The sequence below is a fragment of the Megalobrama amblycephala genome, linkage group LG6 (assembly GCF_018812025.1).
Source record: "Megalobrama amblycephala isolate DHTTF-2021 linkage group LG6, ASM1881202v1, whole genome shotgun sequence".
NCBI lineage: Eukaryota > Metazoa > Chordata > Actinopteri > Cypriniformes > Xenocyprididae > Megalobrama > Megalobrama amblycephala.
In genome coordinates this window covers 9546379-9559540 of record NC_063049.1, presented here as the reverse complement: position 1 = coordinate 9559540, position 13162 = coordinate 9546379, and the positions used below count along the sequence as shown (strand labels likewise).

The window sequence follows — 13162 nt, the reverse complement described above, 5'->3', positions numbered from 1 at the left end:
TCTGTCCTATATTTACCCAGACATATAAAAAACAGAGTGTAATCTTGTGGGGAAATGTAGGGGATACCAGGACCACACACACACACACACACGTATGGTTAATTAGCTTTCTATAATGAGGACAGAACATAGACTTCTACTGTTTATATATAATAAATATAATTGTTTGTCTGTCCAAAAGTACTTTTGGTTAACCATAAGCTGTGTAGTTATCCTTAGAAATGAAACCTATCGTGAAAAGCAGTTTATGCAACTCATTGAAACAATTTCCGCTGCATCGCTTTTGTCAGATGACTGATGTTTCGATGAGCCAGCATTTTTTTTTTTCCCCCTTTGATTTGGTTTTTTAAACTGTCACCCAGGCTGTGTACAGGTCAGTGTGTGGTGGAGTGACTAATGGAGACAGAAGTGGACAGGATTGAAGGGAAGGCCTCTCTAGTCAGCCACGCAAACCCTCTATATGACAACAACATGAAGCTCTTTGAGGCCGAGCGCTACGAATTCCAGCAGAGTGGTGAGTCTAGGACATCACATTCAAATATGCTTCAAAAATGTTGTGTTTCTGGAATTTTTCATTCTGATCATTTGTGACATTCAGTGGTCTGATATTTCCTAATATTGACTGTTGTCCATGCTGTAATTTAAAATGGCACTACTTTCATGTCCATCATATCACTTATAATGGACTTTATTCAGTTTTCTGTAGTTTAATCCAGAGTTCTGCATTGTTTGTTACAGAGCTAACGACAAAGAAACCAGCAAAGAAATGTCACTGTATTCCTGTTCTCGTAGTGTTTCTCCTGCTGCTGATTGCTCTGAATTCTTTTCTGACATATAAAGGTGAGATGGACCTGAAATAAATTCACATTTTAAAGTGCATACATTTCCTTGCATTAGATACAAAATATCAAAACAAGTAGCATTGATTTGGAAGAAGAATTATACACTTTTCAAGCAAGTTTTAGGTTTTAAAATAATACAATTATAAATAAACTGAACAAAAAGACTTGGATCATGCTGATAGTTAAAGTGATTCTCTACACCTGTGGTTAGTCTGATAGGAACTTGAGCAGAACTGACTTCATACATGCACTAAAGATCACCAGCAAAAGTAAAGGAAACATATTGAAGAGAAAAGCTATATTTCTTTACAGTCACAGTTTTATATAATGCAATGCAATTGGTAGATAGTGTTAGTCTTAAAGTGCAGCCACATTTACCATTGCTTGGTGAAATATCATGGGCAAAACTGAGGAGGAATAGGTGTGATCGGGTGCAAAAAAATGTGGTAACACTTTATTATACAGTGTCATTGTTACATCTGTTACATGTAGTTACTCCAGAAATAACTATAAATTATGCATAATTACATGCAAATAACCCTAATCCTAACCCTTTAGTAAGTACATGTAGTTACTTATATTTCTCAGTACTTAAAAGTATAATTACAGTGTAACAAAGACACCTTAAAATAAAGTGAAACCAAAATTTCCCCATGCAGATTTCACTTATTTTCCAGTTAGTCACTTGAATTCACCGCACAGACTTATAGAAAGCTGCTCGGTTTGAAAGTAAGTTCTGTGTGAGCTGTGCTTTATACATCTATTAGACAATTGACAGCCTTACTTGTGACTTCTGTACACGAATAATCACGGCATCATTGTTTCACCTTGTTTCTGTCGTTCCATGATTTAATCTGCTTTGTATGATGTGTATTGTATGCAGTCTTCACTCTGGAGACTTGGGTTCACACTCACTGTACACCAGCTGAAGCCAGAACAGATGAACTCAAGTCTGCTGAAGGACATAAGCTGGGCAGCTCCAGCACAGATGAGGTACACACACACACGTCACACCTTCATTCATTTATGCCATATAAACACATTCTCACATATATATTGTGTGTGTTTAACAGGAGTGTCTGTCCGATCTGTGTGGAAATAATGGGACTCTAGAAAAACTATGGACTCAACTAAACCAGCTCAACGTTAGTGCACAAAGAGGTACACATACACACACAAGAGAAATCCTACTGGTTGGCCAGGAACTATTTTCAGAATCTGCCATGATTTCAATTGTTTCAAAGGAGTTGAAATCATTTTCAGATCTTTATATTTAGTGTCTTTAACTACTACAGTATGTACTAACATTTAAATTAATAATTTGATACAATGCATTATGTACATACATGTTTTTACACTGTATTTCATTTAACCCTTAAATGCCTGACTGTTTCGCCAATCATTCTTACATATTCGGGTCTTTATCGACCCGGATCTATATCTAACACGGATGGATCTCTACCTGTCGCGATAATAAAAAAATCCTCTGATATTAGAGTAACAATTACAGAAGAATAAAATAAATCGTATTTTGGAGCTTGAAAGGGCTCCGTTTGAGCAGATGTTTTATGCCATCATCACTGTCCTCGTCAGAGCTCATTTCCCAGTAAATTCAGCAAATAATGGGCTAGTTTTATGTTTGAGGTCACGAATATGAGCCCATTCGCGATCTCAAACATATTCTCAAAACCATATAATTTTCAACATCTTCAAAATCAATATTTCGATAGCTAACAGCTTCACCAGATCCATCCAGTAACAGTTACAGTCATATTTGATTGCGTTCAGTACTTGCTCTGCAGTAAATGACTGAGCCATTTCATGTTTCTCTTATTATTTCGTTTTCTGTCTAAATGAGTCGTCAATTCAGCATTGTGTATCAGACATTGCCACCTTGTGGAATAAAGGTGTATTGCACTTATTCCGTCATCTAAGATTTAATTATTGTTGTGCAGAAAAAATATATGTACACTTATACACACCTCGGGTCGTTAGCGACCCTATACAATTTTTACAAAAAATGAATACAAACATATGCATTCTTTTATAATTTTATGATTTTTTTTCTTGTTATATTTTTTTATAATGAATTGATTGAGGAATACCAAGAAGGTTGATGTCTAACTTTAAAAAATGAACGAGGAGGGTAGTGAATGACGTCCCGGGTCACTTAAGACCCGAGGTATGCATTTAGTGAAGTTCACAACGTAATTTCGGGAGGAGTGAACCCATCTAATCTTTCAATTAGTGAAACTCAAACATAATGTCAAGAGGAGGGAACCCTAATCTTTCAATTACATCCAGAGCATATAAGCAGCTACTCACCCTGCTCTGGCATCAGTTGTTTCGATATCCCTCCACCTCCCCAACTCCACCACATAAATTAGGCATCTCATATATCGTACTCCTCTTCCATGCACTAGTAGTCCCTGGGGGGTATATCCAAGCTTGAGTTGAAGCTGCTTCCTCGAGCCCCTCCACAGCGGACAGCAAGCCAAATAAGCTTAACCTTATTAGCTTAAAGATTTTATGAGGAAACAAACTCGTGAAAGGGTTAAAAAATTAACGCTGTAATTAATATCTGTAATTACATCTATAATGAGACTGTTGACCCTTCCCTTACACATTAAAGGGTTAGTTCACCCAAAAATAAAAATTACCCCACAATCTACTCACCCTCAAGCCATCCTAGGTGTATATGACTATCTTCTTTCAGACGAACACAGTCGGAGTTATATAAAATAATATCCTGGCTCTTCCAAGCTTTATAATGGCAGTGAATAGAGGATGAGAGTTTGAAGCCCAAAAAAGTGCATCCATCCATCATAAAAGATAACCACACGGCTCCAGGGGGTTAATAAAGGCCTTCTGAAGTGAAGCGATGCGTTTATGTTAGAAAAATATCCTTATTTAAAACTTTAAAAACTAAAATAAATAGCTTAGACGGCCATACTCATCGATTTAGAGTGAACTCTGGCCTGACGCAATGACGAATGCGAAAGCACAGAGGATACAGCAAAACAAAACACCGGTCACGAATTAGAAGTCTAAAACAAGAATTTTTAAAGAGAAATGTCAGAAGATTTCGATATAATGGAAGAGGAGCTTGAGTTTGTTGCACAGCCCTATTTGTTTGAACCGCGAGAGATGTGTAAGATTACGCTACTCCTTTAAATCGCGCAAGACCATCTGCCGGAAGCCAGTTATTTAAGTTTTAAAGTTTTAAATTAGATATTTGTCTTACACAAACACATCACTTCGCTTCAGAAGGCCTTTATTAACCCCCTGGAGCCGAGTAGTTATCTTTTATGATGGATGGATGCACTTTTTTGGGCTTTACAATCTCATCCTCTATTGACTGCCATTATAAAGCTTGGGAGAGCCAGGACATTAATTAATATAACTCTGATCATGTTCGTCTGAAAGAAGATAGTCATGTATCCCTGGGATGGCTTGAGGGTGAGTAAATCATGGGGTAATTTCATTTTTGGGTGAACTATCCCTTTAAGCCACCCTTATACCTACCCATACTACCCAAACTTGTCCTAACCGTACCCATATCCACCTCAATAGCAGCACAAGTGTTGTTGTTTTTTGTTTGTTTGTTTGTTTGTTTTTGTTTGCTTCCTTTATGTAAGTACACTGTAGTTAAAGACACCAAATATAAAGTGTGACCTACATCTTTATATTATGTTTCTGGAGGTTAACCAAGTTCATGCTCATGCTTGTAAAAATCACTGTATATAGTACTAAAATAATTTTTTACACCTTTCTGCTATAATCAGTGCTATAATTAATTGACATTTAGAAAAACCAGCAGCATGTTGAACAAATGAAAAAATATTCTTGTTCAATTACTCAGAAACTTCAGTCAAGCATTTCTAATAGTCTGATCTTTTGGAAGGTCATGCACAGTTTTTGGAGCTGTAGTTTGTCTAGGGACAGAACCACGGTCTTATATTTCTTGACATCTCATTGACATCTTATTAAGAGCTCACCTGCTTTATTTGCATGTTAATGGGTGTGTGAAGGAAAATAGTGACGTCACGAATGGGGCGATTTCAAATCTTGGCGTTTCAGAAGGGTGGAAAACAAAAACTCATTTTAATCTGCAGAGTTAGCTTTGAGGTTTGAATCTAGCAGTGTGTTATTATTATTATTATTATTATTATTATTATTATTGTAGAGTAATCTCTTATATGTGGAAATATCAAGAACATTTCAATTTTCCATTTCATGACCCCTTTAAAGCAGTTAGTCAGGAGTCACCATAGGTGTGTCCCACAGAATTGAGGTCACTATTTTTCTTTATATTTTATAGCCATGGTTTGTCCGCCTGGTCCATCTGGTCCACCTGGAAGACCTGGAATCCCTGGATTACAAGGTAACAGTGTACTTTCAGTCACTTCTGCTCTTTATGACAGTCCATGTCTTGAAAATATTGTCACTCAGTCACCCTCTCTCTCTAATTTAACAATAGAAATATTAGTACATTGCAGTATTTAGGCAATTGCTAATAAGTGTGATATTCAAGACTTATTTGTCCAATGCTTGACTACACTTCTCAGCATGAGGCATCAGATTGAACAATTCAAAAAAGTTTAAAATTTAGTAAAACAACTTATTAAAAGTTATTTGAACAATTTATTAAAAATCTGTCTTTTTAATATAGTTAAGATATTCTGACGGATGTTAGCCGACTATTCTAATAAAACCGTTCCTACTCGCACCACTCCGAATGGGATTTGAACCATCGTCAACTAGGGTGCTTAAAGCCACTGCCCCTTGAGGTTTCACCTGCACAATTATTACTAGCTAGCTCCATTACACTCACCCCCCTTTACGTCACGGCACCAATGTAACGGGTCCAACTCACACCGCTCCGAACAGGATTCAAACCATCATCAATTAGGACACTTAAAAACACTGTGCATCTCTTGAGGTTTCACCTGCACAGCTCTTACAAGTTGGCATCCGTTACACTCAGCCCCCTTAACGTCACTACCCTCCGGGTCACGGCACCAATGAAACTGATCCTACTCGCGCTGCTCCAAACGGGATTCAAACCATCGTCAACCGGCATGGGAAGACAGAGGAGTGAGGTTTTACCTGCACAGCTCTTAACAGATGGCCTCCGTTACACTCATCCCCCTGAACGTCACTCCCCTCCGGGTCATGGCACAAATGTTACAGGTCCTACTCACACCGCTCCGAACAGGATTCAAACCACCATCAGTTAGGACACTTAAAAACACTGTGCATCTCTTGAGGTTTCACCTGCACAGCTCTTACAAGCTGGCATTTAGCCCCCTAAACGTCACTACCCTCCGGGTCACGGCACTAGTGAAACTGGTCCTACTCGCACCATCGTCAACCGGCATGAGAAGACAGAGGAGTGAGGTTTTACCAGCACAACAATAACTAGCTTGAATACAGAAGGATACCAAACATCTGTGACAGTGGTTCCCAACCACATTCCTGGAGGCCCCCCAACACTGCACATTTTGCATGTCTCCTTTGTCTGACACACTCATTTCAGGTCTTAGAGTCTTTACTAATAAGCTGATGACTTGAATCAGGTGTGTTTGATTAGGGAGACATGCAAAATGTGCAGTGTTGTGGGGCCTCCAGGAATGTGGTTGGGAACCCCTGATCTGTGAGGCACCCAAAAACTGAGATCCTGCTAATTTTGACTGGTTTTGATTGGTCTCTTCTTTGGATCCCAGCTACAGAGCATAGTGACCAGAACAGAGCCAATCACTTTCCACATGTTCCTTCACAATCTGTGTGGTTTTAGCACTCCCTGCTGGTCAAAACAGACATAAACACTCAACTGAACTAAAGTTGTATTTTGAAATTTGGTGTCTTCAATCCTTTTTTCCAAAAGATGTGTTTGAATAGTATTTTTTGCCATTTTGATGTCACGCTTTGAGCAGTCAGTATTTATAATCCAGCTATGTTCTGTATCAGGTTCTCCTGGAATCCCAGGAATGCTAGGACAGAAAGGAAACACTGGCTCACCAGGTTAGTGTATTTTTGTATATCTTTATGAATTTGTATGCAAATGTGTATAGGTGTAATGGCTTTTGAAAAGCATGTATGGGTATTATGATCATTTTTCATTGGTTTTAATGAGCTGCATTGGCTTGGAAAATGATTGCATATTAGTAATGCTAAAGCATTCACTGCTTTGGTTCATACAATGAAACTGCTGCAAAACAATGAGCATTAATTGAAAATATCTGTATTTCTTTCAGGTAAGGTAGGTGAGCCTGGAACTCCAGGTGAAAAAGGACAGAGAGGAGACCCAGGTGTTGCAGGGCAAAGGGGTCTGATGGGCATTCCGGGTGCACCTGGTAATTGCTTCCTCACTTTCACACACCTCTCCCATTTTAGAACAGTATAGCAGATCCACATCTCTCCCTGACTGTATTTATTTTTGTCTCCAGGTATTCCAGGCTTGAAGGGGGATCCAGGAGCAAGAGGAATACAAGGTGCCTGTTTATTGTGATTAAAAGCCACCTTAATAATCAATACTTGGAAGTAATAAAACAGAAAATATGAGTTTTGTGGAAATGAACATTTTTCCATGTTGTAAGAATTTTACTACTGCTCTAATGAAACCTTTTCTGGTATTTTATCTGTGCACACAAGGTTTACCTGGGAATGATGGTCGTCCAGGTGCAAATGGAAACACTGGTTTGCCAGGAGCACCAGGGCCCCGTGGAAATCCAGGTACTTGTTGAAGAATAAATCTGAACCGAATTATTTGGTAGCTTATCTAGAGCTGCTAATTACTACTATTACTAAAAATAACATTACATTAAAAAATACATTGCAGTGCAGTTGCTAGGGTGGTTTGGGTGGTTTCTAGGGCATTAGGTTGTTGGTAAGATATTCTGGGTGGTTGCAAGGGAGTTATTTACTGGCCCATGTCAAAAGAGCCAACCCAAATTTTTATGACATTCTGATTACAAGATATGTTTTTCCTCTCTTATTGTCGACCAGAAAAATAAATGTACATTCAATCACTTATAAAAGTAAAACCACACCACAAAACCAGTTTAATCTGTTTAGTCTGAACAGCAGTAATAGTGATGCTTGCCTTATTAAACACCACTAATAGTAAATCTCAGTCAGCGCCACACTTGACTGTTCTACATTCAACACTGTTTGATGCCTTGTACTTGTTCTTAAAACCTCTCTTCCTCAGGGCCTAAAGGAGACCCAGGTACAAGTGGTGAGCGAGGAGAGCAGGGACCTCCGGGTGTAAGAGGTAAGATAACTTGTGTAAAGAAAGAACACAACACCATAGCCCAGATCATTACCCAGATTGACTTCATGCCATTTAGAAGGGGCCAACCTCATTTACCAATGTGTCAATCTCTCCGTTAAGATTCTGAACTTATGGTGTGTTCAAGTTGTGTCGGAAAGATTGTATTTAGATGAATGCCACCACAAAGTTGTAAATATGAGTTTATGAGTTAGCGGTGTGTCAGTGAGAAACATGGCGGAATACCACAATACTTAAAGGTATTTAGCAGCAGTGTTGGGGAGTAAGTAGTTACATGTAACGTTACGTAATTTAATTAAAAAATAAATATAACTGTCATTTGTTACAGTTACTGAGAAAAAATGTGTAATTTAATTAAAGTTACTTATGAAAATATTAACGATAACAAAGGGGGTTACATCTGAAAATTTTCTGTAAAAAGCTAGGATATGTTACAGTATATGATCACACTATCATTCATTCATGGCTATTAAACCATTCAAGAGTGATAAGACGCACAAATAAGAACTTAAGAACTGTGTCAGATCCGCGTCATGTGCAGCCCGGTCTTAAAGTGACAGCAGCCTAATAAACCCGAAACAGTTCAGTTTACTTGAAATATGTCAGTGCTGTGAACTCAAAAGAAAGTTCTAAATACTCATGGCAGTTAATTTAACTGAATTAAATTGTTACATTTACGTGTATCCTACTCAAACCAATTAAGTATTTGAGCATTAGGGTTTACAGTGCAAATATCAAAAAATTCTTAAATCAAGAAGCATTGTAGAAGCAAAATAATCTGCCAATGGCGTAAGAAAAATATAACTGTTTCAAACTGAAAACAAGATTATTTTGCTTGTTTTAAGGAAAAACTTAATTTTGACATTTCTGAAAACAAGACAATAATTTTTACTTGTCTCGAAAATTAGATATTTAGACAAGAAACAAGACAAAAAAATCTAAGTAAGAAAAGCATTTTTTTGCAGTGAGGCTACAACCTGTCTGAGAGTTGCCACCATGGCGAGTGATAAAAAAAGCACTCCAGTGCTGGAAATTTAAAAATCATTTAATCCAGAAATCTGTATTTAACCTCAGAACGATCTCAAACTAAAAAGAGATGCTAAAGTCTGATTTTGTGGTGGTTGTGCTTTAAAATTAAATGATTATAATCTTAATTGAAGTGATGAAGGATTTTGAAAGTCAGTTATCAGTGTTGAGTACTACTGTAAAGTTAACCCTGCCTGGTTTAAATGTTTGAAAAATGATTAACAGATGAAAACATTCGTTAGAGATTTAGAAAAGTAATCGGAAAGTAATCAAATGTAATTAGTTATATTACAGTAATAAACTAACTGAAAAAGTTACACTACTTATTATATTTTAAATAGGGTAACTTGTAATCTGTAACCTATTACATTTCCAAAGTAAACTTCCCAACACTATTTAGCAGTGACATTGTCAGGCTTATTTATTTCCAACAATAATATTTAATTTTTTGCTTGCAAAAAATTTTTTTTTAAAAAATTAAAAAAATACAATTGCAGTTTAAAAACCTTACCGTATTTTTGTGGAGTTCATTAAGAGAAGGTACACTGCCATCTTGCACTGACAAAAGTGACTTGTACCACCTGACGTCATAAACACAAACTTCCCTCTCTTGAACACACCAATAGCCAGGCTTATGACAATTGGTATAAAATCTGGTATACTTTGGTTTATCTGAAATAGCTGATACCACAATACTGGATAAAGCTCATTGCATAGCAGTTTCAGTCAAGTAATTAGAACATATGTCTAGACTTTCAAAGATATTTCAGAGATTTGATACTACTAACTTGGCAACTTCAGCAAATACAGAGATTATAATTATAACTCACAAGTGCTTTAGGCATGACTTTGTTTTCAGACAGAAGGGTGCACCCATGAAGTTTCATAATTCCTGATTCATTTGTGCTCTAATCTGTGGTTGGTTGGTCTTTTAGGGCCTCCTGGTCCAGGTGGCTTGCAAGGACCACCTGGAGAAAAAGGCTCACCTGGACCAAAGGGAGACACTGGCGTTGGCATTCCAGGTATTGTAGGAGTGCTCAGAACACATGCACATAAAAGTGATATATGCTGTTGTCAATCATTTTGAGTAAATATTTGTTTTCAGGGCGCACAGGACTGCAGGGGCAAAAGGGAGATCAAGGCTTGACAGGTAACTAAACACACACAAGTGAACGGATGATAAACATTGGGTTTATATCATGTAGCCGTCATCTAAGTTCGATGTTATACGTAGGTGCCCGAGGACCTCAGGGTCTGAATGGATTGAAGGGAAGTAAAGGAGATTCAGGTGAGTTTAGTAAAAAGTTTATTATCTACAAGAAGGCAACATCCATCTGTGTCTGTTTCTTGACTTTCTATCTTATTTTCTCTGTCTCCTAGGGCAAAAGGGAGATCAAGGTATGTTTGGGCATATTTTGGGCGTATCCACGATATCTGTGAGTGCACAGCATTTCTGTGATTACTCATCTGTTTTGCAAGTGAATTGATTATATGCACATGTTTAATGGTCTTAAACAGGTCTGAAGGGTCAGAAGGGTGATGTGGGACCCAAGGGTGCGAGCGGTACTGTGTCAGGTAATTTCCATAAATACTGATTCATCTCTGTGTGTCACTAGCTATGTTTCCATCCAAAGTTGTGAATTGAACTTATGCGCAAAACTGGAATATTGCATAAAACATTTGCGAATAAAGCAGTGTTTCCATCCCATGTGTTCAAGAGAACAAAATCATCACTTCCTAAGAAATTGGTGTAAAATATCTGTAATAAAAATACAAGTTGCTGCTATCGGGGAAGAATCTGTGGTCTCAGACGAAATGCAATAAACGCTGTTCGGATGCTGGTGTTTGGGAACGCAATCATGTGAGATGCTTCTGTAGGGAATTAAACTAAATCATTCTGAGGACAGACTTTGGCTCATGCATTTCAGAGCCACCAAAACAACATTTGAGATTCTTTGATGTGATTGGTCCACATTCTCTGCTGAGGCAAATTCACGTGAGCTTTTTGTTGCGCGTCAAGGGATTTATTCTGTAAATGTGTTTTCATCGTAGTTTGTGCACATGTCTTCTTATTGAATAAAACAATTATCCACTGCCTAATTTTTTATGCATATCCATCTTGGCGTTTCCAACCCGTGTTTTTTTTTATGCAATAACCCAAAAATCACATGAAAATAGGTGGATGAAAACATAGCTCTATTAAATAACTGTCACTTTTGCATGACATAATGCCTAAACGTGTAGCAAACAAAATTATCTAAGCACAATGTACATGTATACTATAATGCAGCACTCCAACCGATGAAGGCAGTCCAACAGCGTGTCTCACATGTGTGTATTTGTCATAAGCAGTGGTCCGTTTAGTGGGAAGCGCCAGCCGTGGAAGAGTTGAGGTGTTGCATAATAATGCTTGGGGAACGGTGTGCGATGACAGCTTTGACACTGTGGATGGTTTGGTGGTGTGCAGGATGTTGGGCTACCAGAGGGCCACCCAGGTGTACACGGCCGGTGAAGGTGATGTATCTGTCTGTGGTTACGGGGTTTTAGTTAATGGTTCATGGCATACAGGTTATGGTTTCCAAACCCTCTCAGAACCGTCTGCTGTGTATCTGCTGCAGGAACTGGAAATATCTGGCTGGACGAGGTGAGATGTACCGGAACCGAGAGGAGCATTTTTGACTGTCCACATGGAGGAATGGGAACTCATAACTGTAACCACGGTGAAGATGTGGGAGTTAGCTGTGCTTGAATAAAGGATGAAATCTTCTCACACCAAGAACTCAGTTTTGCTCCATGACTTTTAATCAGTCTGTGTTTTGGTGATTTTTAATGGATGTACAGTCAGTTCTCCTCATACAGATGTAGTTCATCAGATATTCAACTAATGTTTTAAAGTTGTGTCATGTGAAACTAAACTTCTTTTTGTCAAATGTTATGCTTAAAAAGTGTGCATGGTGTCATCAAGGCTGTGACATTCATGTATTTTTTAAATGGGACTTGTGTGTGCGCAGATATTTTTGGCCTATGTACAATATGAATGTATAAACAAACTCATCCATGTATACATACTCTGATATCCTAAACCTGTCCAAACTCATAACACTTATACACACAGCAAAATAAAGGGCTTAAAGTAGCTTTTGACTCTAAAATGTGTCTTGTTTATGTTTCTGTACGCTCAAACGCCCTATGCCTTTCACACATCTCTCTCACAATCTAACTAGTGCTGTCTTGCATTTTGGATCTAAGAGACACTGATCTACAATTATCATTCAGAGGGCTTCTCTGCTCCTGTTCTCCTCTCCAGGGACCTCATCTCTTTCTCTCTCTGTGTCTGTCTGGCCCCTCATTAGCTGTAGGACCCTGGGTAAAGGAAGGGTGGGCTTGGGAGTGAGGTCCTCTGAAGGGGTAAGAGGCCGCTCTAATAAATAAATGATGCAGTCGATGACAGTAATAATAATGAGAGAGGAAGGGATAGCGTAGCATTTATAAAGAGCTTCGGTCCACTGGGAGCAAGATGGTCGGTGCGCTTTTAAACTGAAGCCAAGTCTGAGAACTGATCAATGCCAGCATGTATTACTTATAGAGACAATAATTACTACATTGCACTTACAATGGGAGCATTCAGGGCAACACACCATAGACTTCAATGCACTTCCATTTTCAAATAGTACGGTTTGCTAGTTTCCGGTTATGCATATTTTTAATGTGCTGTAGCCACCTAGTTTAACTTTTAAACTTTTAGACATACACTCATGGACTTCCCTAAGAACTTCTCCTCGGGGAATCCCCACCGTTCAACTTTTTTATTTCGACCCTCGATTTTGACCGAGGTAGCGATTCTACTCAATATGTATTACAGCTGCACGATTAATCATTAAAACATTGTGATCTCGATTCAAACACCCATGTGATCTTATTCCTAAATGACAATGATTCGCCTGTGTCTGTTAAACCTTTGACAAAATCACATCGAAACATTCAGATCTGTGTCGGTGCT

General features: G+C 38.3%; 1 protein-coding gene across 1 annotated transcript; it reads left to right on the top strand.

The window, feature by feature from the left end:
- Positions 1-353: 353 nt before the first annotated feature.
- On the top strand, positions 354-12314 carry marco (macrophage receptor with collagenous structure). The gene is made up of 17 exons (XM_048192880.1): positions 354-514; positions 739-840; positions 1726-1835; positions 1916-2003; positions 5164-5226; positions 6813-6866; positions 7100-7198; positions 7292-7336; positions 7497-7577; positions 8056-8118; positions 10098-10184; positions 10268-10312; positions 10397-10450; positions 10543-10560; positions 10681-10737; positions 11515-11676; positions 11781-12314. Exons 1-17 carry the CDS (start codon positions 397-399, stop codon positions 11909-11911), a joined length of 1377 nt encoding a protein of 458 aa, XP_048048837.1. The 5' UTR covers positions 354-396; the 3' UTR covers positions 11912-12314.
- Positions 12315-13162: the final 848 nt, after the last annotated feature.

Coding starts and splice junctions, on each gene's coding strand:
- marco (XM_048192880.1), top strand. CDS start 397: ATGGAGACAGAAGTGGACAGGATTGAAGGGAAGGCCTCTCTAGTCAGC. Junction 2,004..5,163: donor CAACGTTAGTGCACAAAGAG/GTACACATACAC, acceptor TATATTTTATAG/CCATGGTTTGTCCGCCTGGT. Junction 10,738..11,514: donor TGCGAGCGGTACTGTGTCAG/GTAATTTCCATA, acceptor TGTCATAAGCAG/TGGTCCGTTTAGTGGGAAGC.